This window comes from Diadema antillarum, unplaced genomic scaffold, assembly GCF_040938485.1.
Source record: "Diadema antillarum isolate AM-2024a unplaced genomic scaffold, OU_Dant_1.0 seq00000947_RagTag, whole genome shotgun sequence".
Taxonomy (NCBI): Eukaryota; Metazoa; Echinodermata; class Echinoidea; order Diadematoida; family Diadematidae; genus Diadema; species Diadema antillarum.
This window is the reverse complement of record NW_027271796.1, coordinates 82,682-93,357: the sequence shown is the minus strand read 5'-3', so window position 1 is coordinate 93,357 and position 10,676 is coordinate 82,682. Positions and strand designations below refer to the sequence as shown.

General features: G+C 37.3%; 1 protein-coding gene across 1 annotated transcript; it reads right to left on the bottom strand.

The window, feature by feature from the left end:
- Positions 1–475: 475 nt before the first annotated feature.
- Positions 476–9,851, bottom strand: LOC139741724 (uncharacterized). The gene is made up of 9 exons (XM_071652310.1): positions 9,846–9,851; positions 9,020–9,229; positions 7,827–7,969; positions 6,702–6,968; positions 5,174–5,836; positions 4,386–4,698; positions 2,453–2,669; positions 1,480–1,647; positions 476–960 (listed from the first exon to the last, which is right to left on the bottom strand). Exons 1-9 carry the CDS (start codon positions 9,849–9,851, stop codon positions 476–478), a joined length of 2,472 nt encoding a protein of 823 aa, XP_071508411.1.
- Between the last annotated feature and the right edge of the window lie 825 nt (positions 9,852–10,676).

The window sequence follows — 10,676 nt, the reverse complement described above, 5'->3', positions numbered from 1 at the left end:
TCTGGCACCACTTCGTGGCGGAGGCAAGGACGGACAGACGGAAGGACAGACGGATGGAAGGACGGATGGAAGGACAGACGAACGGAAGGACGGACGGACAACCCGAAAATATAATGCCTCCGGCACCACTTCGTGGCGGAGGCATAATAAGAATTATTCATAAAGAAAATTGGCTAAAAAAAGAACACGGGACAGTATATTTCAATAATTGTGAAAATGTCATATGGTTGACAAAAATGGTACAATTTCATAGCATACAAGTAGATCAAGAGTTATGAGCCATAATCGAAACGCACTCTAAAAGAAAAACATTGGCCCCTAAGAGTTTGTTAACCCCTGTCTATGAACTTTGACCATAAAGGGTGTGTACAGTTCTGGTCGAGGTGAGGATTTAGCTTTTTACGTTTTGCGGGATATTCAGAAACCACTCTATGAGATGTCAAAGACCCTAAGAGATGGCAAAATTGGCTTGCCTTTATTTTGTACTATGAGTTTTCCCCAGGGAAATGTTCATGTCCACACAATATCCCAAACTGTGTGGGGCACACCTCTTTTTCCTCGGTACTGGTAGAACTGTGCTGGATCCATGGACCTGCTGCCTCGCATACCCATGTTCATCACTTAATCCAGACTTTTTAGAGGGCCGGCCACAGCCAAGATGGCGTTTACCACGGCCCATGTGCGGCCTTCTTCTTGCAGTGGCTGTTGGCTGCACGCCGATCTGAGAAGATGTGAGCTGTAGAGACCTTTTCTTTCCAGACACCCTGTTGAAGGCTGCAGCAACACCAGAATATTTTCCGAATGTATTCATTGCTGACACCCACTGACTATCAGTCTTCATCTGTCGACATTGTTTCAGCATTGCCTCAGCGGCTGGTACAAACTCAGTTGGATAGAGATCAATTTTTGCAGTTATCGCATCAAAAATCTCGGATTTTAGTTGGGCTTTAACATCAGTAACTGTGGATGGAAAAGAAACATTTGTTATATAACTTCTAAAAAATTTATAAAGGGTTAATGGCACTGTGATGGAAATAACAAAGCAGTAATGGAGTAACGCGATCATATCTATGAGAGAAGAATATAAACAGAAGAACGGCCACATAGATTCATGCGACCATGTGACTACATTGTAAGAGTGAAATGAGGTTTATATTACTTTAAAGAGTCAACAGAAATATGTGTCATTTGCTGCAAATTATTTCACTGAGTATTGCACCTTGAATGACCACAATAACCCAAACTGAACAAATAGATATCAATCAGGTAGTACTTTTTTCCTATGGTATTTAATAATGGTAATATATAATGAGACTTTTAATGACAATAATGATGATGATAATAATAATAATTACAGTAATAATAATAATAATATTAGTAATGATAATAATAATACTATATTACAACAAGAACAACAACAGCAATAATAATAGTAATAATAAATACATTGCTAGAAGTTAAAATATGAAGTGCACATACCTGCTGTTGAACTTGTTGCTGTGCTATCATCGGTGGAAGACTGCTCTTGTGAGTCTTGGGGAACATGTGCTGGAGGCAATGGTGGAGTTACCTCTGACATGTTGGAGGTCTCGGTTGCTGCCTCAGTTTGCAATCCTGCAAACCGACCTGGTTCAGGAGAGTCACCTCCTACAAATGCAAAGACAGACAGATAACAATGTTAGTGATAACAACAATGATAATAATAGTAATATCAAATATATTCCTACAAGTTAAAATATGAAGTGCGCATACCTGCTGTTGGACTTGTTGCTGTGCTATCTTTGGTGGAAGACTGCTCTTGTGCGTCTTGGGGTACAAGTGCTGGAGATGGTGGGGTTACCTCTGACATGTTGGAGGTCTCGGTTGCAGCCTCAGTTTGCAATCCTTGCAATCCTGCAAACCAACCTGGTTCAGGAGAGTCACCTCATACAAATGCAAAGACAAACAGAATGAATGATATTCAATAAAAATAATTCAAGTAACATCTTGTATTATGGGAAAAGCACCTAGAATTCATTGAACATGTGAACAAGCTCCAGATGACCAACCAATCTATGTCTTTATATTTCACTCATGTTACTTTATCTATTCAATCCTTTATCTACCCATGTATTTGCTTATATCATTATATGCAGTGTCTTACTTTTCACTATTATAACTGATCACTTTTATACTCATTAATTCGTTTCTGGGTTTGTGTTTTTTGTTTATAAAAGCGGATACTCACTGTGTTTGATATGACATAGGGATCTAGATTGTGATAATGTAATTGTATGGACAATTAGCATTTGGGAGATGTGCTATAGTGTCAGATGTACCAATACAGTACATACAATGTAGGAGACACTCGCGTAAATAATTATGTAGCATATTATGTTAGTAAATACTAGTACCTAGAGAATTCTTACTAAGTGTTAGGTGCTATATAAGCACATATCATTTTCATATATACCTGTAGCAATTCTGTACAACAGCTCTTTCGCTTTAACATCTGCCAAAGGCACAAAGTTGAGTGATGGAGCTGAATGGTACTTGACAACTGCAGCCTGATGTTTACAGGGCCCTCCTGTTCGTCCCTTGTAGCATGAGCAGCATCCAACTTGCATGTCGATGTGGTATTCAGTGTCAGCTTTGCTCTGGCTTAGAACTTTGAAGTCTGTTTCTGAAATCTACAATGGAAAATTCAAAATAAAAATTATTGTGATAAACATTTTTGGCTTGTCCCAAACAATTTTATAGTAGGCAAAAGAACAGCAATAGATAAATGATTGAATGTTAAACTTTTAAATGATTAATGTTTTGGATCACTCCCTATATTGACGAATACACTTTGATCACATGGACCAAAGGATTAAGGTGATATAATTTACCAAAGTTGTTGACATGAATCATGGAGATAAGACATGCATAGTGGAAACATCATGGGCTGGCTATGACACAACACCTGTTAACCAATGGGCAATTGCAGTGGTTTCAGGTGTAGTTTCTATATGGTCAAAAGGTCTTTCTTTATTACAGTTCACTCTGATACTACATTTGCTTAAAGTGCCTGATACAGATAGCTTAAAGGACAAGTTCACCTTCATAAACATAAGGATTGAGAGAATGCAACAATATTAGTAGAACACATCAGTGAAAGTTTGAGGAAAATTGGACAATCGATGCAAAAGTTATGAATTTTTAAAATTTTTGTGTTGGAACCGCTGGATGAGGAGACTACCACAGCTTGTGAGTCATTTGCGTACAACAGTATAAAGAAAATGTATAAGAAAATTCATCATATTTTCACTTTTTTCGCATAATAAAAGAGCACTTGACTTGCCTCTTTCTAAAGGCAGGGGGAATAATATTACCCATAACATTTGTCGGTAACGAGTCAGGGGAATGTGTACTTTTTTCAAAAGATGGAATTTTGTAAAATTCTCTTTATATTTTCCTTATATTGTTGTACGCATGTGACATCGTACACTGCAGTAGTCTTCTCATCCAGCGGTTACTGCACAAAAACTTCAAAAATTCATAACTTTTGAACGGATTGTCTGATTTTTCCTCAAACTTTCAATGATGTGTTCTACTAATATTGCTACTTTCTCTCAAACCTTATGTTTATTAAGGTGAACTTGTCCTTTAAGAAAAGCTGATCAATACCCTAGCTTTCAGATTAATAATTGTAACAAAATAAAACTGCATTATCTTATTGTTGCGCACGTATGCATCCCAGGGGATGCTCAATGCATCTTTACATGAAGAGCATATTGTTACCCTGGTCAATGCATTTTAAACCGCACTTTGGCAGTGCATAACTTTCACTCACCAGGGAGCATTCCTTGGCTAGCTGCTGCATGATAGCGCTGACAAATTCATACACAATATCGTTCGCATCCTACTGGATACCCACATGGGGGGCATTCATGAGCTGTTCGTAAAGCTACGCCTGACTTTATGAATGACTTGAATATGAAGTGCCAGAAGTTTTTCCTGATGTTTCAACAAAGTGTGACTGTATTTTCGATAACCTCAATTGAATTATGGCAAAAAAAAAATACACTTTGCATTAAGAATGTTTGTTATAATGGGAATGTCAATCTTCATCTACACAGTTCAACTTTTAAGTCGATGCAGTTAAAAATAATTTGGGCATCCCATTTGGCTTGTGAAATTTTAGTCATTTGTAAAATCATGCGTAACTTTACGAACAGACACCCCACTGGGTGAAGAGTGGCAAATGCTTTTAGTGCTGCGGGGGTTTGAACCCCAGATCTTATGGTTCACAGTCTGGAGACTTATCCACTGATCCTCTACACCTCTATTGTTCTCTCCCTTAAGCACATGATCCATGAGTGAGATATTAAAACACTTAATGAAGGTAATGTGCATATACATACTCTGGTGACATGCTGTTTGGAAATGCCAACTGGATTGACCATACTCTTGCTGCTGAGGACATCACCCAAGCGCCCATTGGCAACGTCCAAGATTCTCCGCTCGTAATAGTCTTGGAGATGGCTTGAGAGGAAGTCGGCCAGTTGTGCAATATTGAAGGCCTTCGTTCTTGAAAGAACTCTGTCCTTGAGCAGTCTCATCGCTGACTCACAGTAATTGTTGGTCAAATTACCTCGCAGAGGTAATTCAGTTCTGTACAAGCAGGCCCACTGAGACTTTCTAGAGTAAGCACTCTGAAGATAATCCTTAAAGGACCTTGAAATAGAAATGACAAGATATGTGAAAAATTTGAAAATAATTTCCTTTATGGTGATCATCACTTGATTTATCTTAATCCCAATTAATCTAAAAAGAATAGATGTGGTGGAAGCATGGCAGGCAGCAAAAAAAAAGTGACTGTATAATGTTTCCTTTTGTTTGGATGTTTTCATTCCTAGTCATTGCTGGTAGTTCTCGTTTCTCACTTTGTGGCAGCCAGTTGAGGAGTCTTGTAATTTGAATCAATTTATTCAGTGCTAATTTTAATTCCTGATAGTATTATGTTTAGTTTCATCTTCATCATACTCTGTTTTTATGTTGATATAAAGCCGGTATGTTAGTTGACTCCAACATTCCCATTCTATCTTGATTGATTTATTTCAAATATAAATGTCCCTGAATTGATGACCATTCCCTCAAAACTAACCATAAGATTGCTTTTTTTTAGAAATAGAAAATAGCAGTCACTTACTTGTGGAGCTCTGGATCAGCCATGCTGGATGCAAATAATTCATCAGCTTCTTGTGATGATGTGGCAAATATCATCCTCCTCATGTGTCGTAGATGTTCTGGCCTGTCTTTGAGAGGAATGTTGTGAGCAGCACTCCACAGCCATCTCCAAGTGGCCTGCAACAGATGGAAGGAGCAGAGGAGCAAGGTTGACTGAGGAAAAACATCCTGGAGAGCACGGCGCTCTGCCATGCAGTCATCCGTTATGAAGAGTTGGGGACCGACGACACCCCTTCCACTGAAGGACCCGGATGGCAGGATAGTGGTGAAGAGTCGCAAAGCCGCAGTGATGGTCGGTTGTGTCTCAGCTGTGGTAATAAGGACACCAATAGGTAGACCACCAACGCACGAGTGAGTAAGCAACATGAACACCTTGCAATTGTGTCTGTCCATGTTGCTTGATGCGTCCATGAAGCAGAGCTCACCGGAGTATTTGTGTAGCCTATGGACCCTTTGCATCAGGGGAGTACAAATAGCTGCAATAACTTGATTGTCTTCCGTAATGTCCACAGCCATTTTGCCACTTGCAGCATTAAACTGCTTGGCAAGATCTTGCAGGCTCCTCACCATGCCCTCTCCATCATTACTTTCGCCGTAGTTTGCTTTGAAGATCTTCTGATAGAGTCTGAAAGAAGAATAGGAAGATAAACTAGATGAATTCTCAACCACCGGCAGACAAAATTAATGCCTCTGCCATTGCTAGATCAGAATCATATTACACATTCATGTTAGTTTTTCAAAAAGTTGATTTGTTAACTGATTTCTAGATTTCTCAAGATAGCCATTTTCTTGTATACAATGACCTCTTTGACCTTTGACCCCAAAATCTCATCAGAATATTGTCACTCCCATATGCCCAAGAGCTGAGTCTGAAGGTCTACTGCTATACGCTCACTTCATATTTTAATGGTTAACGCAAACCCAAAGAGCAATGTGGATTGAGTAAATTAAAGCATTAATATTAGTTAGAACACATCAGTGACAGTGTGAGGAAAATTGGACAATCGATGCAAAACTTATGAATTTTTCTAATTTTGGTGTTGGAACTGCTGGATGACGAGACTACTAGAGGTTATGACGTATGAGTGGACAACAATATAAAGAAAATATAAGAGGAATTCTACAAAAATTCAATTTTCTAGCACAATGAAAGAGTACTTGACTAACAGCTTTCATAAAGGGGGAATAAGTGCTACCCCTAAGATACGTATGTCAGTATCAAGTCGATGGAATATGTAATTTCTATGAAAAATGAATTTTTATTGATTTCATTTATATTTTCTTGATATTGTAGTCCACTCATACGACATTACCTCTAGTAGTCTCCTTACCCATCAGTTCCAACACCAAAACTTTAAAAATTCATAACTTTTGCATCGATTGCCCGATTTTCCTCAAACTTTCACTGATGTGTTATACTAATGTTACTGCTTTCAATCAATCCACATTGCTTGTTGGGTTTGCGTTCCCTTTAAATTCCATATACTCACCTACAGCAATACTGTATGTCTGGACACACAGATCTATCAGCTGCTACTTTGTAGTAATTTGGATGTTTCACCTGAAGTTCATACTTGAGAGCTTCTAGAGCTGCAGTAGGACCATACTTCCTATGGAAGAGGTCGATGAGTGTGTCTTTGGTCTCCTGGGATACGTCCCTGTATTTAAGCGCACCAGCGCATTGAAGGTTGTGGTTGTGGTTGTAATTAAACAAAATCACTGTTGGGAATCCTTGCAGATGGACATCTGTCTTGTTTCTGAATGGTTTTTTTTTTTTTTTGGGGGGGGGGGGGAATGGAAACAGAAACAAATTTTTCTGTATATATGCATGCATAAATAATGAAAGGAGGACTTGGTTAAAATAGGTCAGATATATAGCACTTCAACACCTACAGAAATGATTAACCGAGATATAAGAAACAAATAGGATGAAGTTAACTGAGAGATAACTTTATAAGCTTTCTATCAAATATTACAATTTGAAGAGGGAGCTTCCTCAAAAAATCCTCCTTTACTTATCCTCTCATTATGTTTATTCTCTACAATTTGTATACCTGCCAGTAAGTAATAGGGACAAATGAAATAAATTCTTTGAAAATAGGGACTCGACTATCAAGGAATAATACACACTCTTTCCTCCCCCCCCCCCCCAATAGATACCATACTGCACTGAACAGTTTGTAAGAACAATTGTGTTTTACTTCCATTTGTTCATTCAGGTTAAATTCCAAAGGCTCATTTTGGGGGTAATATTGACATAAGATCGATATTCATTCGGACAAATATTCATAAGGGACATGCAGCTATCCATAAACCTAACGAATAGTGGTCCTTTACTTGTCATGACAAACTTTTCCTCTTTGCTTTGTGCCAATTTAGGTTTTGAATAGACCCTCTTAGTACCGAAAATGACTGTTTATTATAAAAGTTAAGTAATTGGAGTTGTATTCTATAAGAGTCATTTTGGTGAACAGAACTATGTTCTTCGTAAAATTGTGATTTTTGAAATTAAAAAAAGATTTGGGAAAGATAAGAAATGTGCATAATAGCACTCAAGCAAGCCTGCTTTATTATCATAACCATTATTCCTCATTAAAATGTAAAATAGGACGTACCTTGAGAGCTTGTTCGTGACTGGCACAGTGTTTTTTACAGTGACAGTGAAGGTTGTTGGACAGCTGGTATTCTTGGACTGTGTTTTCCGGTTAGCATTTGCACCAGGACTTGGTCTAGTGTTGTGGTGGCACCTATACGATTTCTGTGAGGAATAATTTTGAAAATAATAATTAATACAGAATATGAGATTTTTTTTTAAATAGTTGAAGTTACTAATTCTTTGCTCACAGACGCAAAAGTGAACTCAGTTAATTGCAAAGTTATTCCTTAAATAGTCATTAAGCTCATTTTAGAGCAGGGTGCTGGAACATTGAAAAGTATAACCTTAAAAGTAGACTATGACCATTCCATTCGATTCAATTCACTTCGGTTTATCTGTATGAAATAGTGCAATATTTACATAAAATGGACATTACAAACAGGAATGATTACATACAATGGAAACCATTACACAATTAGAACTATTTAAAACTTCATGTATCAAACTATATTCACGATGTAATAGAATGATATTGGTAAAAGAAAAAATAGCGTCAGGCTGCAAAAGTATTGAATGAAAATGTGATTTTTCAAATCCACCTTTAAAACAAAATGTCTAAATAAAATTTTAGCTGAAATATTATGTGGTAAGATTGCTTGATATGCCATAATTTAAAATATCAAGTTAAGTTGAATGATATATTTAAGGAAGCAAAGTTAACCTGTGTGATAATCTCTGTGCTAGTAAATGATCAGCTCAACTTAACAGAACTGAACATATGTAGAGCACTCGACAATGAATTACACATGCATGATATTTCCATCCTGAAATTCATTAAACAAAAGAAAACAAGAGACATCTATTTATTCATCAATTCATACCTGGGCAAAAATATATAATGAACAATTATGATTTATTTATAAGTGACAATCAAAGATTAACGTAAAAAAATATGAAAATCAGACATACAGATAGGCATCTGATACTAAATTTATATCTACCCCCCCCCCCCTTCCAAAAAAGGAACATGTCATTGATTAGTTAAAGTTGTTAGTACAAGCACTTTTTCCTTCAACAATATCTGCATAATTATGATGGCCTTTTTGATTAGATACATCCTAGCTTACAAACAGGTCTACATGTAAATTGATCTGTTGCATTCCTGATTACAGTGTACATACTGAAAGTGTGGGCAATTGGAAATTAGCTTACTTTGAATGTGACATATCTTCCACAAGTCTTGAAGGTTCTCAACACTCGCCATGTACAGAGTGAAGACTTCTCAAAGGCAATGACCCACTGCTTTGCTTCCTCTTCAGTCGAAATATTGACTCTCAAAGAACCAACAAAAGAGTAGTTGGGTCCAGGAATTTCCTCAATGATGTTACAAAGATGGTACTGGTACCCCCCAGGCAAAATTTCCTGATATAATGATAAATGCACAATAAATACAGTGAATCAAAAAAAAAATTGACTTTCTTAATTGAGAATTAAAAAAAAACCAACATGATATTAACAAAATATTTCTTAGCATGTATGGATAGTGTAATTTTGTTTGGTAACATTTGTTTAAATTTGCTGTTTGGGTTGAGTGCACAACAGCTGTTGTTGGAAAGTGAGTAAAAAACCAATTGTACCAATTCATCTATACATGCTGAAACAGTAACCCTTTTGCATTTTAAATGCTGATATTACAAATATGATAGAATATGTCATAATTCTTGCATTACAGTTTAGATAGAGTATTCCCCTTTTATTTGATACCTCATTTGTGGGGAATCAGTAATGAATTTACTGGACAGTCGTCAATTAAAGTGTCTGGGTGAAAATATTTTGCACCGACATCAACAATGCCTTGCCCGACTTAGATCCACTACAATGAACTTGTTTCAAATATTACTGACTTTATTTTTTCTTTGAAAAGTGCACGTGCGGGGGGAGTATACTACTAGAATACAACCATCACCTCCTCCCCTTCCATAAAAAGTGGGGATACATGGATTCACACAGTCAACAGTGAATGATTTTTGTAAGTTACCTGCATCTTCATACCCAAGTCTAACTTCCTCTGCTCATATTCTAAAATGGGTCTAATAGAGACCCCTAAACACGACAATGTATTTGCATTAAGACTAAAATTTGTTTCAACAAAGAATAATTTAATATTGATCCCAACTGCTTGAAAACTGCAGGCAAAACTTTCAGTAGAGAGTGGTAGTTATTCTTTGAAGCATACTTATCTGCGCTTTCAGAGCAGAGGTAAATCTTAAAATGGGTACCGGTACTAAAATCTCATGGTGGCGCATAGGAAGGGAGGGGGGTGGTGCAACCGTGCATATATATTTACCCACAATTTTTGAAGGAGGCGAGGAGATACAAATATAACCTGTAGTTTTCATTGAAGAAATAATAATGTTCAAATCAATCAGTTATTGAGGTGTTGTGGATCGGTGAATAAGTCCTCAGACTGTGATGAACCACCGGGGTTCGAATTCCAACGCCCGCGGCACTGTCTCCTTTGGCAAAAAATTAATCTACACTTTCCACAGAGGTGAGGTGGTAAATCAAAAGGCAACCTACCAGGAACTTATTCCTTGAAATGCTCGTAGAGTATCATTAGCAGCTATAGCCTAAAGTAAAGCAAGGGTAATAATCATAGAGCACCAAGACGGTGTCTAACATAGACCTATGCTAGTAATTGCTACATCTATTCAAATTTGAGAAAAACCTGTTCCCCCCTTGATTTAAAACGACTTAAGACTCTAGATCGAGATCTACATCTTTTCTTACTTTTGTCAAAGCTCAGTCTCCACACTATCTGGGAGTTGGATTTATAACTAGGCCTACATTGTTAGACTAGAGTCTACTG

Excerpts from the sequence above, each read along its gene's own strand:
- LOC139741724 (XM_071652310.1), bottom strand. Across the intron at positions 7,970-9,019 it reads GAAGATATGTCACATTCAAA|AAATCGTATAGGTGCCACCA; the intron begins GTAAGCTAATTT and ends TATTCCTCACAG. Across the intron at positions 6,969-7,826 it reads GTCACGAACAAGCTCTCAAG|AAACAAGACAGATGTCCATC; the intron begins GTACGTCCTATT and ends AAAACCATTCAG.